The following is a 23,882-nucleotide window of genomic DNA, read 5'->3' as shown; positions in this document are numbered from 1 at the left end:
GAAAGCCTGAAGAATTACTGTTAAACACCACTTTAAAAAGTTACAAACAGTCCCCTCGTAGGCAAAATATAAAGAAATGAGGGGTGGCTTAAATTTTTTTGCAGTGCTTTATAACACAAAGTAATGAAAACTAACAGTGCCCCTTCATTAAACACCATTCATCAAAGTGTGTTTTTCTAAGTCGTTTTCTTCACACTAAGAAAAATAGAGGCATTTGGCAGCACCCCCCCCCCCCCCCCCTCCAGAGCCTATTAGGAATAGACAATAATTAGTAGGATTTTCTTGTGAATGTTGGTGTTTTCTCTGTACATCAGCACTCTTGCACATGTCTCGTGCTTGTCTTTGTGTGACACTGATTGGTGCTTTTCCTGGCAACAGTCCGAACAGCCTTTCCTCCACTAAACAGGCGTGGTGCTGCTGGTGAGAGAGATGAGGGCTCGGGGGTGGGGGGTTGGGGTATGTGTGTGTGTGTGTGTGTGTGGGGGGGGGGGGGGGGGTGACATCTTTTGACATCTCTGTCACATTATTTCATCAGCCACAGAGGAGACTCATTAGGTCCTTTCTGACAGATAAAATCACATCTCCAGCACAGCGCCGTGTGATGCGGTTCCTATATATAAAGAAAGGTGTGGAGGCACAGCTGGTGAATTTTTAAACTTGCATCCAAGGCAGCAAATAAAGTATCTGGAACGGATTATATTCTGTAATTGCTTGTGATTTATTCAAGAGAAGCAGAGCAGTGGATGCTTAACAGCCCCACCAAGGATTGTGTTGTGCATGATTTGTATTCCTTCCCATGGACACGCAAGCTGAAATTCTGGGTAAAATGGAGATAAACTGAAAAGAAGTCTAGTCTGGAAGGCAGGAAAAAAAAGACCCTCTCACACACAAACTCTTGACACGCACAAGTAGAAAAAAAAACTGCTATCCTTGACACATGGTTTGAGATACATGGAGGACATCTGACAAAAGATGTAACAGCCTGCCTCACTCGTCCCCCCTCCTCCTCCTCAGCATCAGCAGCACGGCACACGCATAAAGGAACAGAGTAACATCTGGAGCACATGAAAACACATTTCTTGGTCGTACGCTTCAGCCTTGAGTCATGTTCAAAAATCGCAACAAACACAAGAACATCTCAAGTCCAGACATAAAAAAAAGGAGGAGAGGAAAGTCTAGAAGAAGTTTGCTTTTGTATTTATCAATATTCATTTCCATGTATCACATATCAAAGTTTCCCACTACCTTTATGAAGCGTATAGTACCAAAATAAATGTTTAATACATACAAGCGCACGGAAAACAAATCCCCGAGGTTTAGAGGGCTCAAACCCCATTTGATCTCCAAAGATTCCTGGCCTGCAAGACCTTAAATATTTATGGACTCCAACTCAAATACCCCTGCTGTTGCCCACACTCACAAAAAAGAGCCTGAGATGCTTTCTATTCCTAATCAAATTAATGACAATAGGCAACACCGCAGACACAGAGATCCCTTTTTGATAAAGAAAGGAACGATGTCTTTTTAATAAAATGATCAATACACAAATCCCTGTTTTTAAAGCTTTTATATTTTCAAAATTAAAGCTGCTGACGCCAATAAATAAATAATAAACTGCTATAATTTCAAGCTAACACATTCCAAAATCTGCACGACTTCACAGCTATGTGCCAGTCGCTCTTGCATTGTTGCTGAATCTGTGGTATATGTTGCTTTTTAGAAGAAAAAAATCATAACAAAAATGCACAACATCCTTTTTACAGTCACATCTGCATCAATAAGTTAAAGCAGCCCTCCAGTATATTTTTTTGATCATCTCTCTCAGCCACTAGTGCTTGCAAGTGATCACGGCTCAGCACACTGAGCGTGTGAATTTGCAGTTTTTGGAGTTCCCATTTCTGCAGAAAGGTCTGATAAGGCTGCAGGTACTGAACAAAAAAAGGAAGGATACTGGACTACCTTCCCTGAGAAAACTCATTTTTCTCATATAAGAACATCTTTTTCTTCTGGCTGACTTTTCCAAAGACTAAACTCAAATATAGCAGCACAAAAAAAAATCCATCCTGTAAGTCCACAGCCGCTGCCAGTCTCTCACGGACTCCCTGGCCTAATAGCTGGCAGATACAGTCCGGAGCCCTTAAACAAGCTCTTTAACAATATGAGCCCACGTATAGACTCGCTGTCTTTTTTTTCTTAACTGTCTCCTGCTCTTTGTGCACCTGGGTTTCTTTGTGTGTTCTGTCTCTTGACACTTACGCCTTTGTGCTCTGTGTCCAAATTTGGCTTCCCTCCCACACTGTCTACATGCAAGCTGCAAATCTAGAAAGTTATACAGCGAGATCTATTTCCAGCCACTGCACAATATACATTTCCATTTTCTCTGTTGAAGAGGGAAAAAAAAGAGCATAACGTGGTCTTTCTATACAGTGCGCACCAGCCACAAAGCAGCACTTTAAAACCTTTATCGCACTCCACAGATGTCTAGGAGACAAGGAAGGGGGAGGGGGGATCACGGTATAACTGACTGTGTGCACTTGTGTCAAGAAGTGCCAACTGGTAATTAGTGAACCACTGGTTTGCCACGTTGTACTTAATTACTTGTTAAGTCATCTTTCCAGTTTCTTGACTGAGGCAGTGTTGCTCTGTGGCAGAGTATGAGTGCGCACACAGCTCGGAGAGCCTCGCTTCAGGATGTATAATACCAACTCTATTATTCTGTTACAGCATAATAACAGCCGCTAATTATTATTTAATCTGCTGATTATTTCCTCAGATAACCATTCAGTCTAATCCTCTAATCAGGATGTTTCTTTTCCCCTGACCCACAGAGACCCACGGATATTCACTCTACTGTCACATGAGATACAGAAAAGCAGCAAATTGAGGTAATTAAAAAACTCACACTGGATAATGAATGACATTGTTGCTTGAAATAAAAAAAGACTAAGAGAAGAGAAGACAAACCCCTAATTACCCAGACAGTTTTCCATTTGTAAATTGTTTGCCCATAAGTAGAGCTTGATTCCGAAGCAAAATTACTCAGTGAGTTTAGACATCATACTGTGAATGAGCTCAAATATTTTCTTTTCTCACCTCACGGATGCAGAAATGAACGGAGATCATACTGCGTGCGCACAACAGAAATCTGCGTGTTAATATGCAAAACACCAGCAAGACAAAATTCACATGAATTTGTGCACTCTGGAACACAAATGGTGTTTGTTGCAACTGCAATAACTCACTGGTATATAATTATAACTGTATGGGAAATGAACCGCCGAAGCTCATATCCTTGATAACACATTTCTTGGCAGTGTGAGCAAACTTCAGCAGAATTAATAGGCTGTATTTCAACAGACAGAGCAGCAGAGCAGGTGCAAAGATGGTTTTGAAAGAAGCAGCCAGGGCTCAGCAGGTGACTTGATTTAACACTTCATCATCACAGGATCAACAACAGAATGCAATATTACAGAGCCGATAATTGCTCGCTGACAAATCTGAAATTTTCTATGTACGATTACATTTCACGCATATTTCAACTACTTAAAAAAGGCCCTGCGCTCGCTTTAAAGCGATCGGGTTGCATCTTGGCATGCGCGAGTCACGGCTTAGTATTTGCAACTTGTATTTTTATGCCAAGCACAGAGCGACATCATCATAAAGAAAATGTCCTCGGTGTATCACGAAGCCCGAACGATCTGTGTAAACTTACATCGATGATTGCGACGCTTCCCCTTGTACATGGTCATTATGTACCGGTCCAGCTTTGCGCTCTTTCAGATACTTGAGAGGCAGAGGGCGTAAGACTTCAGCGTGCTGCGATACTTTCTGACTGGAAATAAATTAGCCCTTCAGACGGAGAATTGGAGGCACTTCTAGAGCGAGGACCATACCATGCTTAGAGACGGGAGGGGGGGAGCGGGCTACAGTGCACTCTCCCCCATACAGACATCAGAGCCGGTCAAACAAAGTAAATTAGGAGAAAACAGCCGGGAAGACAGATTATGATAAACTCCTTTAGTTTATATGGCTATAGAATGAAATGCAACCTTTAGATTCACTAAATACGCAAGTAAATCTTCCAGTTGTGCCGAGTCTTCGGTATTTTGACTAGATTTTTGAGTCACAAAAATAAAATCGTTTATTGTTTAGTCATTTAAAATTCAAATTTGGCATAATACATACATATCGTTAGCTTCATAGCATAATTGCCTTAGGCACTTATGCTATGAAGCTAACGATATACGTAATACAAGCTGTATTTTTCGTTGCTCTGTTCAGCCAATAAGATAACATTAAAACACTAACAAATGGGAAAAACACTGCGTATCTCCTTAAAATGCAATGTTCTGCTGATTTCGTGTGAACGATATTCTGGGACGTGCCAGATCACCAAGACAACAGCAGCAACCTCACCAGCAAGACAAGGCATCCCACTAAAACTGATAACAATCTCAGTGGGTGGTAACCCCCCCCCAAACAAGACTATGTCCATTGCTCATTGGAGCAGAGCTGGTTTAGGAGATCCCACAGTACACAATATTGGGTACCCAGTTTAAATATTGTGGCAAAAGGCATGTAAAATTAAAAGCATTATTAATTATCCCTTAATAATGAAAGTGTCCTCCTTAGGGGGAACATTTTTAACATTTTTGGTAAGTTTTCCAAAAGTTTCCAAGATAAGACTGAACGTAGCAGACCTGATTTAATAAGATAGGTTTCCAGGTGGGCTTTCAGATTAACTGTTCTACAGAGATACCACACTAATATATAAATTCTTTGTGAAGATGTGAACATAATTTGTTGCCAGTATATTAAGCTTTTGTTTCTAATGTTTGTTTGGGTTTTTTTTTTTTGTTTCTTTCAAGCTATCTATGTATTACTGAAAGATTTGGAGATGGGAATATTTCAGATATTGTGTCAAACTAGCCTTTTTATTGTCACCATAGAGGAGGATTCATCAAAACTGTCATGTTAGCAAAACTGTAGGGGTGAAGCTACTTGGGCACTGTGGCCATGTGGTAAATTATATTTTAGCAGTGGCTGTATGCTTAACACTTCTGTTTTGGATTTGACATCGTGATGGCACTACTGTAGGTCCTGGACATTTCCCCTGAGGCAATTTCATGGTAAGCCATTTGACAGATGTCCAGACAATTTTCCTATTGGCACTATGCAGGGAAAATCTGCTGATTAGGAACTGATATTGTGCTGGGCCATAAGTGCCTGTACAAATGTTCATAGCAATTCACTGCAGTCAGGACCAAAAGCGGACCTAAAGACTGTGTATGTACCTAGCTACCAGGACGTCTCCCTGTTAGTTAAATGCTGCTATGAAGACTTTGTTCACCACTGCTATCCTGATGTTTTGAAACCAAAACATATCAAAGGTATATTCATCTGTACTCTTTTTCACTTTAACTGAGACCATCATTTACAAAAGTAGTATAATGTTGTACTAAAAAAGTCAGTGAAGCCATAAACTAATCAGCAAAGTGCTTATTTAGGTTTTAGATAAAGGGAGCCAAGAATTAATGTTTCCATGGACCTTTAACCAGACTGAAGTACTGTGATCTGCTACTATTTATACCATTATTGGTCAAACTTTTTGGGGCGTCCTCGTGACCTTGTCCCTTTGCCAGTTTGCTGAAGACCAGCTTGTCTGTTCTGCCACAATCCATCCAGCAGATGTAGCTTAGCAAGTGTAACCACTTTGTCCTAACTGTAGTCGAACACTTGGAAAGCTTCAGGAAGTCAGATTTGAGTTTGTTATGTGTTGCCAATACTTGAAGTTCAAAAGGCAGTGCAGCGAGCATCAGGGGAATGGCTCCAGGATTTGAAGATGCCTAGTTAGGGAAGACCATGTCTTTTTTCTGTACAGAAGAATACTAAAGTAACACAGCTGCCATGTAAACAGCTAGCTTTGTGTAGATGTATAGGTCTAGCATTTGTGTTGAGAGAATCAAGGATATTTGCAGCTTTGCTTATTCATTTTTCTTAATTCATGGGATTAGACCGCCGTCATATGTTATTTATCTGCTGAGATAGGTACATTTATGTGCCTTTTTGAGCTCATCAGCTTATGGCGTTAACCCGGCTAAGTAACAGACTCACATTGATGTCCACATTGCTGGCATTACTCAAACTTATGAGCCTTTAAAATGCTTCAGGTTTGTCCGTATGCTGGAAATAACTGGATTGTCATTCATTCAAAGGGCACAATGTTGCCATGGTACATCCTTTTTGATTTAGCACAACAAGTAATATTCAATCTGATAGTTATCTTACACATGTGCATTTACTGACACTGGCATAAAAATAATAATACACTCCCTCCACAGCCTCTAGGCAAGCTTGAAAAAGGTGCATCTCATCTTACTTGCAAAGGGGATTGTGTTGCTAAGGAGACAAGGGGAAGGAAGCAGGATGGATGTTGATTTTGTGTGATTTATTCCAATATATTACTTTATTGTTGTGTGGGGTAAAAAAGCACTACGTGCCCCCTCGTTTTTGGCTGAATTGTTCAGTGAGAGAGAGCAAAAAAGAAATCACTCTGAAAACTAAGATCATGGAAGAAACAGAAATTCAATCAATATTGCTCCACTCTGAAACTGCTGCTGCCCTAACATGCCCCGGTGACAAATGGTCTTCTTTATATTTTCACTTTGAAACCTAGAAATGATGAAGACCCTCAAAGTAGATCTTGTGAAAATGGGCAAATCAAATAAATCAATACAGGCTGTGATTAGTGGTTCACACTGAGCTGTAGGTCAAAGTCATTTGTTGGGAAACCTTCAGCCCTGTGAACCTTTTTTATGGTAAAATGTTTAAAAAAAATAAGATTATAAACCATTTCCATTCAACTGCAGCTAGTGATGAGAGAACCAGATAGGGCAGCGGGGACATCTGCTGTCCATGATGGATTAATACAACAAGAGTACAACCTGAAAACTCGGCTAATCAAATGGGTAATAAAATTAGATTTTTTTAAATACACAAGGCAAGCACTAGAAATGCACTCCGACTTGACTCAAGGTCTTTTCATCGAGCTTTAGGAAGGATAAATATCTGGGCAAGGCTAAATTCCACATTTAATGCTTTTCTTTAGTTTTTTTATTTTACAAAATACCTTATTTTTTTTAAATTAAATGCGTCTTTGTCAAGCACACTTCAGCAACCTTGTGAGTGGTGAAAACAGCAGCATTCCCCTTTTTAGAGCAGTCATGAACATTCACATTTGATGTTTGAAGTTTTATGTTGAATACGTCAAAACTGCAGCACTCTGAACCTGTTTAGTAACTAAAGTTTGAATAGCAAGCTCAACAAGTTGAAGACCTTAGAAGGTTTAAACAAAATGCCTAAGATTTCTATAAAGTTCGCAAAGCCGCCGATCTATAATGTATTAACAAAGGAACTAATGTATTTCTGAAAGGAGTTCAGATAAAATCTTCTGCTTCTGTCCTTTCTGTTGCCTTTTATATTTTTTTCATTGTCTTTCTAACTGTTTCGGTTTTTCAGCCACCAAGTTGAATTTAATTGTAGGGTCATTTTTAACTGGATATAGCTGAGCATTAACTGGCTGAATGAGATATTTATTTCAGGGTCAACTGAAAAGGACTAGGAGAGTGAATATCGCCCCAGCTTTTTAAAAACGATGTTCACCTTGCAGCCTATTTGCTGCATGTTTAAATAAGCCAAAGAAGAAGAAGAAGAAGAAAGAAAACACCATTCAAGGCAACTGGATTACACTTTTTATCTGAAAAAGGACACAACTTTATTATATACACATCTGTACACAGGACCAGAGAGCTGCCAAACCTTTCATAGGGACTATCTGTCTTTTTAAATATTAAGCTGCAGCGCTGTTAGCAATATTGCACCTTAGTGCAGTTTAAATCCAGTTAAACTAATTTAATAACATTTCTGTATATAAGGGAAAGATAAATGCAATTACCAGCAACTGAAATTGGGTGATTTCCTAAAGAAGACGAATATACCCCGTTTGCAGGAAACTCATAAAGTCTTCATAGCACTTAGCACATCATTACCCTTTTTAAGACACAAAGAGCTCAGTAGAATATGTACATGCATCAACCTAATCTAAAGTGCTCTGGATTCTGAGACAATCTCCGCTGGCATTTGAAGCACACCGCCTGTTAACAAATGACCCTCATTTATGGCTGAGATGGAGGATGCCCAGGGGGGAGATTGTCTACATGATGGATACAAATCTGCTCAAGCCATCACATCTCATTGGCCTGTGACTTACAACCTCTCTTAGCTCATTAGACAGCTACTGCTTTTGGCACTACTGAGTAATTGCAAACGTATATCGAGTGTCAACTGCTGCAACTGCCTAGCAGTCTGTGACGAGAAATTATCTCTTTGTGCTAACAGTGTGTTTGCATGGCTTGAACACCTCACTTGTTTGGATTCAGTCCAGATCGACAAACCCCTCAGACAAAACCCCCCGAAAAAAGGCAGGAGAGATGAAAATGAAAATTTACAATTAAAAAAAGGACTGCTATACTTCTGCATTGTTAGCAGTGCTTTTATATACATTTCAACACATCCTAACTTTCCTTCTCCAAGTTTAGGCATGCAGATTAACCTCCTTTTACTCAAAGGGCCAACATACACAAAGGGGATTTATACTGGGAGGATTAATGGAGGATTATTTGCAGTGAGATATACTTTAAAACTCACTGTATAAGGAAACAGGATCCTATACTACATATTGTGTTATATCTTTAGAAGCAGAAACAAGAACAAAATGTCTCAACTAAACGAGAGCATCCCTCCAGTTCAAGTGCTGATTGTAACCCAAACCTGAGAAGGAAAATTGCACACTCTAGTGGAGAATACACAGCATAACAGCGATGGCTGCTTCTCACAAAGAGATTTGAAGGAAAAACAGATTTCCATGTTAAAAATAGAAATGACATATATGTTTCTGTACTGTGTGTGGATTTTTGTGGAAATTCTTTAGCTGAGTATCAGACCAGTGTTATCAACAGGCAGCTTTTATCTGGTAATGAAAGTAATGATCACACAATCGTGATGATTTTGTAAATATGAGCGTGTATCATTTTTGGTTATGGTACATGCAAATAAACCTGCCTTCAGTAACATGTCCTTAGGCGCTCAGTGTTAATGGGCACACACCATGGCCAAATTCTGCTTTCCTATAATTTCAGTCTAAGTAAACAGAAATCTATATTTGTACAATATTACTGACCCAAATCATTTGAACAGTATGATATAGTTTATTCTTTATTAGGGGAAAGACAAGACTGCAAAAGTCAAGAGCCACCCTTCATTTCTTCATATTTTGCTTTCAAGGAGCCAAATCAATTTTCCAGGCTTTCTGAAGGACTTTCAAAGTTTGTCTTTGGGTGTTGGCTGCTTTATACCTAATATTAAAAAACACCCCAATGTTTTCTATTTTAATTTTTTATGCTCATTAAGTCACTTAACATTTACCTATGAATCACTCAAGCATAAAAGAACGCATGAACCTGCGTTGTGTCTACACATAACAGACAACGTCACCAAGAAACAATTTTAAATGGTATCTTTAGGACCTATGCTACTAGCAGCCTGTCAGAAAAACACATTATTTTGCTCTTCTCAGTTGGATCTATAAAAACAGTGTGACAGGCATAAAATAGTGTTCTTTGCTCCAACAAAGTGATTTCCAAGGAGCTATGTAGACAAAAACGTGGCATACCTCTGCATGGTGTACAGTGTGTTTGAGGAAACTGTGAAGGACAAGTGTTAGACCAAAACCAAAAGTTGTGTCATAAGAAAGAGGTAAAAATTAGGCAAAGATCTGACAAAGGACCTGAGTAATGCATCTGGCCCTTCAGCTGATCCATCAACGACAGTTAAGGTTAATCTAAATTGCTTTAAGCTAATTTGGCATCACATACCCACTTCAACAGCTCAGTTATTCATGCATTTCATGATATTTTCTCATTTTTCATATTGTGTGACACATTGGACTCAAGCAGCACCATCAACAATTCAGCATGTGATATCCTTATATAATCAATCTTTGAAAATAATGGATAAAAAATCTGTTCGACTGCATCATTGTCACATTTTAAAGACATATAATTTACTTAGTTTTAAGAGTATTAATCATTTGTGTTTACTTAAACGAGTCTACAAGTGTATTAATAGGCTGATCCCAGAGAGTCCTACTGTCAGGCGTTGTGTGGAGGCGAGGAAGAGAGGAAGAAGGAACCCAAACGCAGGACTCACAGGTAGGTGAAGACTGGTGAAGGTTTATTATAAGGAGTGGATGAACAGAACAGAGGTAGAAAATGGCTGGCTGGACGAATGACTGAAGGACTGAAGGACTGGCTGAATGGCTGAATGGCTGAACGCAGGCGGAAACGACAACATAACATCAATGACACGACAGTGAACGAGTAGAAACAGAGGGCTTAAATACACAGACTGATGAGGATGATAATGAGAGACCGGTGAGTACACAGCTGAACATAAACTGGCTAATGACATGAGACGAGCTGACACAGGAAAAGCAGGAAGTGAGAACATGGAAGTGGCAAAATAAACTGAACGTGAACAAAACTGAAAACACTGGGTCACCGACCCAGGAACCCTGACACCTACATCCAAAGACAAGATAGTAATCGCATTACTAGGAGTATGGTGAACGGCAACTGCAAAATATCATATCGCAGATCTAAATTTGGACAATCAGTGTTTTCCATAAAGGCTCGCCATCTGTGGAACACACTTCCAACTGAAATCTGACTGATTATAGATATTAGTTTCTTTACATTGAAGGTTAAAGGTTGGTTAAAGGGAAATCAGAGCTGTAGTCATTTTAATTAATCTTTTTGTTTGTTTTTAAATTGTCTGTTAATTGTAGCAGTACTCATGGTGTATTTTGGTTTCATGAAAATGTATGTTTTAACTCTGTGTATTGTGAATGTAAGGCCAACAAGGGACAATAGTTGGAAATTAGCAATAGCTATAAACTTCTGTGCAGTACATCAGTTTCACGTTTTATACTTGGACTATGTTAAACTGCACTGTCCCTTTTAAATAAAGAATTATAACATCTACTGGGAGAAAATGCTGAGGTATGCCAAATACTGAAAATCAGTGGCAATGGGTCACATAGAGCGATTCATCCAAATTTGAAATTGTTAGTTCAAAAAAGTCGAGCAGAGAGGAATAGCAGTGTCTACAGCCATCTGTAAAGCACAGAGGCGGCGCTGTCATGGTTTCGGCTGCATTTCAGCCAGTGGTTTTGGAGAAAATTGAAGCTTAAAACTTTTGCACTGTACTGTAGCTTTCAGTATTGGTGCCTTTCTTGGATTAAAAATACAATTTATTCATTTATGTGCTCACTTTTGATTTTTTCTTAATCTGGGTAACAGCAGGCTGGGTGCTGGACACTATCCCAGCATGCCTTGGACCAGATTTTCACCTGATATTTTGCTCTTTCAGTTTACTAGTGATAATAGTCTTTGTTTGCACATAATGACATTTGAAAATCCATTCTGAGCTAAATATTATGACATTGCTAAAACAATGAACAAATACGAGTCATCCATTCTTTTATTTCCTATTGTATTAAGGATTATGCAGAGTTTGGATTTTATCCCAGGAAACCACAAGCCAAAGTTAATACAAACACTGTATGGCAGAATAATACAATCAATTCAAGAAAATTCAAATAATGTAAGACGAGAAAATATTCAAGTCAAAACCAACAACAAATATCCAAGAAATCTTGCATTTGGTGACAGTAACTAATAACTAAAAATAATAAAGAAGAAACCAAACAGTTTTTGTACAACAAACATTTTTTCTTAATTTCATTTGCAAAGAATTTGATTCTAATACTTGATTAAGTGAGAGTAAATCTTTTAAGTCATCAACAGAAGCACATTTAAACACCCTGTTTTATTAAATTATTTGCTAAGTTGAGGCTTTTATAGAGCAAAACTGTTCCACCCATGCTCTCATCTACCTTCATTTAATCATACATAGATTAATCTATTCATGTGATTTACATCTATCTAGCCTACATCTTCTCAAGTAAGACCTCATTTGGCTTTTATTTAGGCTCTAATCTGCATGATCCCTTCGCTTTTATTCTCACTCCCTCGCTCACTCGCTCGGTTAAGTCTCTTTTTTCCTGCTTCCTGCTCTCTCTCTCTCCATCTGTCAGGGTCAGCAGAGTGCAAAGAATCACATTAAGAAGTATTCAAATGTTGAACTAGTTGCAATTGGTATTCATACAAGCATTAAAGACTGCCAAATCTAATTCGGCTCTGACGCTATCAGCGCCACAGATATTCACCCAGTCAGTGGAGATAATGCAAACCCCACAGGGTGGAGAGGGTTAGAAAAATCCAATACAAAGACAATAATGTCTCCTGGATGTAATGGAGCCAAAACTGTCTGAACCATTGCCTACAGAATTATTTTGGGCAAAGCGGGTAGAAGGGGGTGAATTTCACTTCATTTCTTATTCTACCTACTGCAGCTGAGATTAACAAGGCTGTAAATTCTTTAACATGAGTTGGAAAGTGGCGCTCGTAAAGAATAGAGTGATTAATGTCCCAAGGATGATAAATGGCAGATTGTCAGGTTTGCTTTTTAGTAAAAGACCTTCACAAGTACACTTCAGAAGAGCTCTAGGACTTGTAGACTCAAACTGAAACTGAAAGTATGAAGGTGTGCTACGTCTGGAACGTAACTTTTCAGAAGACTAACTGTAAATGCTCTTGTTAACACATCCATTGTCACTGCTAATAAAATACTGTCACAGATCTGTTATTGGAAAAAATTACCCAGACAGCACTTGTCAAAACATTTTTACTGTACAAGCAGATGAACTGTTACCATGACACAACAACAAAAACCAGACTGGCCAGGTGCTGCTATTCAAATGCAGTGGATTAACCAATCATCAGCAAGTGTGCGCACATCTATAAAACCAGACATTTTGGCAGTTTGCTGGTCTGAGGCATTCAGGTGTGTGTAAACACAATGCTACAATTTCCTCAGGAGTGGGCTTTCCAACAAATTCAACCTAAGAACAAACCATGCAACGCTCAGAGAAACTGCAAACTGAAGCATGTTAAAAGTAGAAGTTTATGACAGTAGAAGAAGAAAAAGCCTGAACAAGCCTGGTTTGTTTGGAACTGTTGTTTCTCGCTAAAGCTTAGGTTTGCATCTGAACAAACCACAAAACTTCTGGAACAATGTCCTTTGGACAAACAAGACCAGAGTGGAGATGTTTGGTCACAATGCACAGTGTCACATTTGGAGAAAACCAAACAAAGCATATCAGCACAAATACCTCAAACCAACTGAATACAGTAGAATAGCTTGTTATTGTCATTGTACAGGGGTGTTGATTTGGGCTTGCTTTGCAGCCATTGAGCTGACCATCAACTCCTTTGTATACTCAAGTATTCTAGAGTCAAATAGGAAGCCATCTGTCCAACTGCTCATTTGGCCTAAACTGGGTCATGCGGTGAAAAGGGATCCAAAGCAAAGCTACAGTGCCACAGTCAGAATTGATTTCTTTATTGAAATGCTGTATATAAACAAATGCCCGCCAGCCTTGATGAACTGAAGCAACAATGTAAAGAACAGATGACCAAAATTCCTCCAGAATAATACAAGACACTGATAAAGTCATAGAGGAAACAATTACTTCAGTTTTTGCTGCTAAAGGTGATTCTACAAGCTACTGAAACATGGGGTGACACATGACTGCATATTCACAAACTGTTATTAACACAGCAGTTGCTGTGTTAATAAATAAATGAAGAAATACATAAAAAAAAAATGGAATCAAAGTGATAACATTGAATACAGTGAAAATAAAAATATATCCAATGACATAAAACAGTAATTTATGAGAACATCTCAGTAGTTTAATGCCCTGATAGAACTGTAGAACATCTCAAATACACAATGTCAGTCATATATATATATATATATATATATATATATATATATATATATATATATATATATATACACACACACACACAGTGGCTTGCAAAAGTATTCGGCCCCCTTGACCTTTTCTACATTTTGTCACATTAGAGCCACAGACATGAATCAATTTTATTGGAATTCCACGTGAAAGACCAACACAAAGTGGTGTACACGTGAGAAGTGGAACGAAAATTCTTCTTTGTAAAACAGCTGCAACTCAGTCAGATTAGATGGACAGCGTTTGTGAACAGCAGTTTTCAGATCTTGCCACAGATTCTCGATTGGATTTAGATCTGGACTTTGACTGGGCCATTCTAACACATGGATATGTTTTGTTTGAAACCATTGCATTGTTGCCCTTTATGGCTTTATGTTTAGGGTCGTTGTCCTGCTGGAAGGTGAAGCTCCGCCCCAGTCTCAAGTCTTTTCTAGACTCCAAGAGGTTTTCTTCCAATATTGCCCTGTATTTGGCTCCATCCATCTTCCCATCAACTCTGACCACGCTTTCTTCTTGCTGCTCTTCCATAAAGGCCAACTTTGTGCAGTGCACGACTAATAGTTGTCCTATGGACAGATTCCCCCACCTGAGCTGTAGATCTCTGCAACTTGTCCAGCTCGGCCTGTGAGTTTAGGTGGACGGCCTTGACTTGGTAGGTTTACAGTTGTGCCATACTCCTTCCATTTCTGAATAATTGCTCCGTGGGATGTTCAAGGCTTGGGAAATCTTTTTGCAGCCTAAGCCTGCTTTAAATTTCTCAGTAACTTTATCCCTGACCTGTCTGCTGTGTTTTTTGAACTTCATGGTGTTGTTGCTCCCAATATTCTCTTAGACAACCTCTGAGGCCGTCACAGAGCAGCTGTATTTGTACTGACATTAGATTACACACAGGTGCACTCTATTTAGTCATTCTTACTCTTACGCTTGTTTAAATGAGACTCAAACTGTGAGTACAATGAACTGTACTCACAGGTGCTGTGACTTGGTTTGTTTCTGTGTCTAACTGTGACAACAACAACAATTGTGACCTGAAGTTAAGACTGCCTGGCATGATTACCTTTTTTCTTTTTTTTTTACCTATTAATTCAAAATTTAATTTCTGAGGCAAATAAAAATGGTTTTCTTTGTTGTTTCTGTTTTATTTTCCCCAGTGGTCAACAAAAAACAAAATCTTAAGTCTGAATGATGCAAAGAAAGGCAGCAAAAATCTAATTTCTCAAAATGCTCACTAAGAAAAACTGATTATAAGTACAAGAAAAGCTACTCATACAAAGTAGTCATTACTGCAGCCCTTGTAAAAACTATAAAGTACGCTAAAAATGCAATTCATAACTATAATAATGAACTTGAAATTATCTCGGTAATTGAAATAACAAAGTAAGCATCTCAAATGATAACAAATCTGTGAGCAGATATGCATTATTAATCTTTATGACTACAACTCCTTCAATACAGTGCAACAATAGTTTTAGCCTAAATATTAATAGATGCTAATAAATACCAAAAAGGTGGTTTATTGTATAAATGATGTAACCTACATACATAAAAGAGGCTACATATATGGTTTAGGTTTTTTGTCATTGACACAGACACATACAACAAAAACATGCCTCGGTATTTGTATACTTACAATGACTATCCACACTGAAACATCAGAACTATTTTGCTGGTCTTGCTGGTGCCACCAACTCAGTTCTGACCTTTTGGTAATGGACATGGTCCCTATGGGGCTGTCCTGTGGCATTTGGCACAGGACACTGGCAGCAAATCCTGTGGGTTGGGATGTCAGGCTTTTGTGGATTCAATCTGATTGGATCTGGGAGGTTTTAAGGTCAACACCTTTCCTACTTTGGGCTCTGAAGCCTGTCCTTTGCAGAGTGTGTCATGCTGCTGGAGGAGACTGCTGCTCTTTGGGGACATCCCTTGCCATGTTGGAGCTTACAAAGGCCTGTGCTACAAAGTGGAATTGTAGAAACTCCAGGTTTAACTCTGGGTTTGTAGTATTATAAATGTGGTTCATGGTAACTCAAGCTGAAGACCCAACCTGCTCCAGAGCAAATTATATTCTCTATTAGAGATCAACAGGTACAAAATCAACACCCACTGACCAGTGACTCAAATGCCATTCCTAGAAGATCTCTTGGACCCCTGTACATAGATATTAGGACGTTTTAAAAATGCTTCTTTGTCTTTCCCTGATGAATATTAGGAAATAATATTCATGCTTAGATTTTATGATTCTACATTTAAAATTAGGGAACCTATTTGTATTTCTTGACCCTATTTTTAAATTGCAAGTAGGTTAAGCCTCTGTTTTTATTCTGTTTTTATTTTTATTCTACACCTTTCTGAGACCTCTAAACACCACTGGAGGTGCAGCTGAAAGATTAAAAGCTATACAGTCTTAAACACATCTAAACATTAATTTTATATAATATCTATATCAAGCACACTAAATTTATTACTATCTTTTACAGTCCTATTGACCAAAGTGCTTAAAAAGCACACATATTCACAGTGCTTTTAATGCGTATCTCCTCCTATGTGATTACTTTCCTGTTGTTGTTTTAAAAAATATTTTAGTTTTACCTTTCTTACTCTTCTACAAGTGGACCTATCCACTGCCTTCGTGTGACGGCTTAGCCCGATTTCCAGCGGTAGGATACGAGAGGCCAGATAATGGAAAGATATCCTGGGTACAGTGAAGTTGCTTTACAGTACAGGATCCTGATCTGCAGCAGTGTTTCGTGGTACTAGTTAGAGTAACATTGGCATTAAATTAGTCCCCAAAGTCTCCCAGCAGATGATGACATTCTCACAAGATTCTCAGTGTTTTTCAATTCTTTTAATGTTGTGGCTTATCACTATATACGCTTCACGTGCGCAGATGTTTGACTCAGTGTCAGGCTGATCTGACAACGCCACAGGAGTGCAGTGAAATTTTGAAGACCCATTTAAAAAAATCCTCTGATTATAATGACATTTAAAATAATAATGACATAAAACCTTAAACATACAGAAAAGTTGACACTGTAGATCAATGCGTGAGACGAGATTGCATCTTTATAAATAAGGATGCTAGTCCCAAACGGTAATAACTGCCGAGTTCCACAGTGTGGTGCTCAGTGACCACAGACTGACAACGTGCCTTTTTAGACAGATACTCCTGATTCCATGTTCTTCATGTACTCGACATACGAGGAGATGAGGCTGACGCTGTCCTGACCCATCATTTCAAACCAAATTAACACTTGATGAATTTCCCCTTTTTCTTATAACAAGCGCTCATCTTGGCCAGCGTTCAAATTTCATTTGACAGGATAGCTCCCACAACTCAAAGTAATGAAAGCAGCCCATCTTCCCCTGTTAGATGAGGTGCATAAATACAGACACAGCTCATTAATAATTCTGTCACACAGGTAGGCTACAGAGGAAACAGTGACACACTTTACAGCTCAAGTCCAAAACCCATCTGTGACAAGGCCCACTTAAATATGTTTGCATACTTGAATGGGAAAACAAAGACACTTGATTTTACATGAAGTTTGCACATGAGAGCTGCTGCTTTTTAGTCATTCTTATGCTCTGATCATGCATTACATATGAATTCTAACCTGCCCATGAACATTCACTGCATAATCATATCCTTTCAGTTTTAAAAACTGTCCCTGCTTTCATGCAGTCATTATCTTTGTAACTTCACCACTTCTTGCATTTCCACCAAGGCTACAGGCTAATAAGGATGTGTAAACAAGCTACAAGGAGTAGTCAAGGTCAGGATTGCTCTTCAAACCAGCTGCTATCTATTGAAAACAGCCCTGCCCCCCATCGCGTGTATAAAGCGTTTGTCAATTTTTCCTTGGAGACACAGCGCAAACATCTCGGTGTTATGCTTCCGCCCCCTCAACAGATGGAAGAGACGTTTGGTCATCCTGTAAGCTCAGAGCAGTGTGCAACTATTAATGAGTATGTCTTTGGTTCCAGGAGCTGAACCCCTTATCCGAAATGAGTTTCAGTGAGCGAGGAAGCCGTTCAGCGTCTTAATCCAATCTACAGTGATTATGCAAAATATTCAGGACACTTTTAACAAAGAGGTCAGTTCAGGTAGAAGTCATTATCCCGTACTGATTTCCTTAATTAAATCCATACCAGTCACAAAGGAGGACGCACCGATAAAGGAAAAGAAGCTGAGCTGGAGAAAAGACGTTAAAGCTTAAAGATAAGTAAGGCTGTACACCAAAAAGGGGGGGGGTTCAAAAATACCAGACGGAAGTACCAGATGTTTTGGTTGATCACTGTATATTGAATTAGACAAATGTTTGTGAATGAATCTTTTGTTGGGAACAAATCCGAGCTCTCTCAGTTGCACAATAATCCTTCGAGCTGTGCCCCTTAAAATATCACAGGGTTCAGGTCTGAGAAGGCCAAGTGGCCGATTTTGTTAAGCACCACTGCTCTGAACAATGGCTCCGAGTACCTTGGGTGGTTGCGGTCTGACTGTAAACTGTGGCTGGATGGTGTCAGAGGTTACTCCTGGCTGCAGCCAATGCGATGCTTTGAGTGCTGTAAACTTGACGTAGTTAACCGCCATCATGCTCGGTGTGACCTTTACTGGACAGTGGAGCCCAAGGCTGGGTCCCGTCCTCCAGCTGTGAGCAAGAATTCCACGCTAACAACTGGATGCCATGAGTCACGGGCCCTCAGCTTTGCAGTGTAATTAGGATGAAGGAATAAGGAAGGGCGAGAGAGCGAGGAGATGGAGGGAGAATGAATGCTAAGTCAAATAAGGAAATGTGAGAGGAGAAGTAAACACATGAGAGAGCAAGATATTGCTCGGGGTGAGGTTCTGGGCTGTTTTTTAATGTTATTTTGTTTATACTGTCCATCTTCATTCAGGGGGCGAAGTCCCCAGGAAGTCTGTCAGTGTGATTTTTAATTCATGCACTAAGCAGGGGGAGTCAGCGGGGTCATGCTGCAGAGTCCTGTGAGCACAGGACCACAGAAACCCTCCGGGGTCGCAGTAATTATCACTGCATGTATAATCACAAGTCGTGAACCATTACTCACACAATACGTCACCTTTTTGTCGCCTGGATTACTCTTTTGTCATTCCGCCCGAGGTGCACATTGACAATTAAGGCATGAATTAAGAAACAGACATGACTGACTGGATCAATTATTATGAAGTGTTAAAGGGCAGATTTTCCATTCCTGGGGTCTGTGTCACATCTGTTATAGGAAGCCGTCTGTTTAGCTGATGCTCTGTGGAAAGGTTGCACTGCAGTGGTCTCTGTCAGCAAGACCTGCTGCAAGGACGCACTTGCCTTATTGAGGTATTATCTCTCAGCTTTCGCAAAAAGAGCATCTGTAAGAACACTAATCCCACATACAACACAGCTTTTATTGCACATGGCTAAAACTCCTGTAGCTATCTGGGTAAAGTCAAGACTCTTTACATTAGTACGTTTCTTCTAAACATGTCATCTAATCCTATAAAATTACATTTTATTACGTTATGTTCTTACGTGAAATTCCAGCACTCAGTTTCAGCCAATGACTCGTTCATTCATGACCATCCTGTCTGCATCGGCATGCCCTAAATGTGAACCCAAATTCAACAGCACACGGGCATTTTTGATTACGCATAGGAAACAATTACCCAACAGTGCTTTTTTTCTTCTTCGGTCCAAAGCTACTCCCCCTTGCTGTCTTCTCTCTCTTGTTCTCTGCAGATGGATGCAATATTAATGAAAGCATCCAGGATGCTTGTTAGGCTTGAAGTTAATCCTGTTCTTCACTCTTCTGTGGAGTAAGGAACAGAATTAACTCACAGAGGTTTATTTACTAACTGCTATCAGCTATTTTTTTTAAAGTACACATGCTTAAAAGAACCCCAGCCAGCAGAAGGATGATATAGAGAGTCACAATCTAAGGTGGCTGGTTGGTCAGCTGGAAGATATTAAGATAGAAATGTACACTGACGTGCCTTCTACTGACTCATGTCAACATCGAGGGTATACTTCAGAGCCTCTCGTGACCAGTGGTCACTGGAGTGTTTCTCCAATGCTTGTGCTTTGTTGACACTTGCTCTCTTATTGTCAGTCTTCTTCTTAAGTGGTAGATTACTCTAACAACAAAGCTGAATTAATATGATGCATTTTTATTCATATGTCTCATTTTGTTTGTAATCACCATAAAAATGCTTAATATATAAAAAATAAATACAGAATACCAATATTCTGTTAACTTTAACCCTTAATAAACATGAAGCAGTAATTTTGAGAGAAATGCAATGTAAATATATAAAATCAAAGGTTTAGCTTTTCCAATAATTATTCATTAAGGAAAATATGCTTGATATAAACTGAATGTATACCAATCATTAAATTTCATTTCAGTTTCAATTCAATTTTATTTATACAGCGTCAAATCACAACAACAGTCGCCTCTAGTTGCTTCATATTGTGAGGTAGACCCTACAATAATACATACAGAGAAAAACCCAACAATCATATGACTCCCTATGAGCAAGCAGTTTGGCGACAGTGGGGAGGAAAAACTCCATTTTAACAGGAAGAAACCTCCGGCAGAATCAGGGAGGGGCGGCCATGTGCCGCGACCCTTTGGGGTGAGATTATTTGGCCATAATCCATCAACTTCAACATTGTACGTTATACTTATCTAACAAAATTGGATGGAAAATTTACATGTATTTAAATTAGTCAGCACTTTGGACAGAATTCTTAATGCTTTTGCACAGTGCTTTTGGTCCATATTGAAGTAGGACCACACTACAACCAGTGTGGTCTTCTGTTACTGTAGCCTAAGCCAAAGCTTTTGCTTCAAGATTCGATGTGCTGTGCTTTCAGAGATGCTCTTCTGCATACTTTGGTTGTAATGAGTGGTTAATTTTGTTACTGCTCCCTTCCTATCAGCTCAAAACAGTCCAGCCTTTATCCCTTTACCTCTGGCATCAACAAGGTATTTTCACCCAGAGAACTGCCGCTCACCAGATATTTTCTCTTTTTTAGACCCTTCTCTGTAAACCCCAGAGGTGGTTGTGCTAGAAAACCCTAGTGGATCAGCAGTTTCTTTAATGTCATTTCTAATTTTTCTTTAATCTTCTTTTTTAAAAATAGGATTTTTGTTATATTTGCCAGTTTTGCAATTAGCGAATAGCTGAGCACATACTGCATTTTTCATTGTGGGCGTTCTACTTGTGCTGAGGTACCAGTTCTCTTTGTTTTGCTAAAGAGCACTTTAACAAATGGGGTGTAGAATGAAAACCCAAACCCCAAACTTGTCAGCACACCACCACTGGAAGAAGTTTCATTTTTCTTCACCAGAGATCAGCGAACCACCTCAGCGAACCACCTATACAGTGGGGCAAAAAAGTATTTAGTCAGCCACCAATTGTGCAAGTTCCCCCACCTAAAATGATGACAGAGGTCAGTAATTTGCACCAGAGGTACACTTCAACTGTGAGAGACAGAATGTGAAAGAAAAATCCATGAATCCACATGGTAGGATTTGTAAAGAATTTATTGGTAAATCAGGGTGGAAAATAAGTATTTGGTCAATAACAAAAATACAACTCAATACTTTGTAACTTAACCTTTGTTGGCAATAACAGAGGTCAAACGTTTACTTTAGGTCTTTACCAGGTTTGCACACACAGTAGCTGGTATTTTGGCCCATTCCTCCATGCAGATCTTCTCGAGAGCAGTGATGTTTTGGGGCTGTCGCCGAGCAACACGGACTTTCAACTCCCGCCACAGATTTTCTATGGGGTTGAGGTCTGGAGACTGGCTAGGCCACTCCAGGACTTTCAAATGCTTCTTACGGAGCCACTCCTTTGTTGCCCGGGCGGTGTGTTTTGGATCATTGTCATGTTGGAAGACCCAGCCTCGTTTCATCTTCAAAGTTCTCACTGATGGAAGGAGGTTTTGGCTCAAAATCTCACGATACATGGCCCCATTCATTCTGTCCTTAACACGGATCAGTCGTCCTGTCCCCTTGGCAGAAAAACAGCCCCATAGCATGATGTTTCCACCCCCATGCTTCACAGTAGGTATGGTGTTCTTGGGATGCAACTCAGTATTCTTCTTCCTCCAAACACGACGAGTTGAGTTTATACCAAAAAGTTCTACTTTGGTTTCATCTGACCACATGACATTCTCCCAATCCTCTGCTGTATCATCCATGTGCTCTCTGGCAAACTTCAGACGGGCCTGGACATGCACTGGCTTCAGCAGCGGAACACGTCTGGCACTGCGGGATTTGATTCCCTGCCGTTGTAGTGTGTTACTGATGGTGACCTTTGTTACTTTGGTCCCAGCTCTCTGCAGGTCATTCACCAGGTCCCCCCGTGTGGTTCTGGGATCTTTGCTCACCGTTCTCATGATCATTTTGACCCCACGGGATGAGATCTTGCGTGGAGCCCCAGATCGAGGGAGATTATCAGTGGTCTTGTATGTCTTCCATTTTCTGATGATTGCTCCCACAGTTGATTTTTTCACACCAAGCTGCTTGCCTATTGTAGATTCACTCTTCCCAGTCTGGTGCAGGTCTACAATACTTTTCCTGGTGTCCTTCGAAAGCTCTTTGGTCTTGGCCATAGCGGAGTTTGGAGTCTGACTGTTTGAGACTGTGGACAGGTGTCTTTTATACAGATGATGAGTTCAAACAGGTGCCATTCATACAGGTAACGAGTGGGGGACAGAAAAGCTTCTTACAGAAGACGTTACAGGTCTGTGAGAGCCAGAGATTTTCCTTGTTTGAGGTGACCAAATACTTATTTTCCACCCTGATTTACCAATAAATTCTTTACAAATCCTACCATGTGGATTCATGGATTTTTTTTTCACATTCTGTCTCTCACAGTTGAAGTGTACCTCTGGTGCAAATTACTGACCTCTGTCATCATTTTAAGTGGGGGAACTTGCACAATCGGTGGCTGACTAAATACTTTTTTGCCCCACTGTATATATTGTAATCGTGCAATATATATATATATATATATATATATATATATATATATATATATATATATATATACAGCTGGTTTGCTGATCTCTGGTGAAGAAGAATGAAACTTCAAAAGTAAAAATTAATAATTTTGCTCATATTAACAATAAAATTAATACGACCACAATAGTCAAAGCAGAAGTGTTAAAACTAGCCTGGTTTCTAACCTGTACATATGTCAATAAGTGCCTGGACCACACACACACTTTCCCACACACAAATTCTCACTCACAGCTTGCTGAAGCCCACTGAGCCCCATTCTCTCACTCTGATTCACAGCTCAGTGTTTCTCTGCCTTCTGAACCCAGATTTCTAATCAGAGAATTAGCTGCAGTTTCCTCTGCCAAAATCCACACAGTAATCCATCTCACTTTGTCCACACTGTGGCTCATGCCCCACTAAAGCATTTGTCAGTCTGTATGAACGAGGGAAAGGGATGGAGAAGGGGGGACAAACAAATAGATAGAAAGAGATCCTGGCAGCTGGGGGAAATGCGATTTCCTCGTTTCTTGGGTGGCTTTATTAGAAGCCTATTAGGTGCACGATTACAAACTTTAAATTTCTTATACTTTGACTGCATTCCAGCTTGGATAAACCGCGAGCCTGGCCAGGCTGTTGATTTCACATGAATGTATGAATGTGAGCCCGTACGCTTTGTACCTGGTATTTTGTCAAGCGTTGGGTCAGCCTAACTGCGCATTCAATGTCCGGTCCAGTCTCTCAGTGCGTGATTAATGAGAGAGGAGACAGGTGACGGCGGTGCATTCTAATCACATACAAGGACAAGGAAAAATACCAAAAAGAAAGGCAGAGAGGGGCTACAAGAGGGGCTACGAGAGGAAAGAGATAGAAATGG

The 23,882-nt window shown here is 39.7% G+C and overlaps 1 protein-coding gene across 3 annotated transcripts in view; it reads right to left on the bottom strand.

Moving 5' to 3' along the window:
- Nucleotides 1-23,882, bottom strand: part of ralylb (RALY RNA binding protein like b) — a 128,506-nt gene that overhangs the window by 36,719 nt on the left and 67,905 nt on the right. The window contains exon 1 of one of the 3 annotated variants that reach the window (XM_026180042.2): nucleotides 3,713-3,900. The exons of the other annotated variants lie outside the window; for them this stretch is intronic. Coding sequence (XP_026035827.1) covers nucleotides 3,713-3,749 — 37 coding nt within the window. The 5' untranslated portion in view covers nucleotides 3,750-3,900. Of the gene's footprint in view, nucleotides 1-3,712; nucleotides 3,901-23,882 lie in introns of those variants that run through there. 3 annotated transcript variants of the gene reach the window in all.

The sequence above is a fragment of the Astatotilapia calliptera genome, chromosome 9 (genome assembly GCF_964374335.1).
Source record: "Astatotilapia calliptera chromosome 9, fAstCal68.1, whole genome shotgun sequence".
Classification (NCBI taxonomy): Eukaryota; Metazoa; Chordata; class Actinopteri; order Cichliformes; family Cichlidae; genus Astatotilapia; species Astatotilapia calliptera.
The sequence above is the reverse complement of the archived record's forward strand: the minus strand, read 5'-3'. Positions and strand labels throughout refer to the sequence as shown.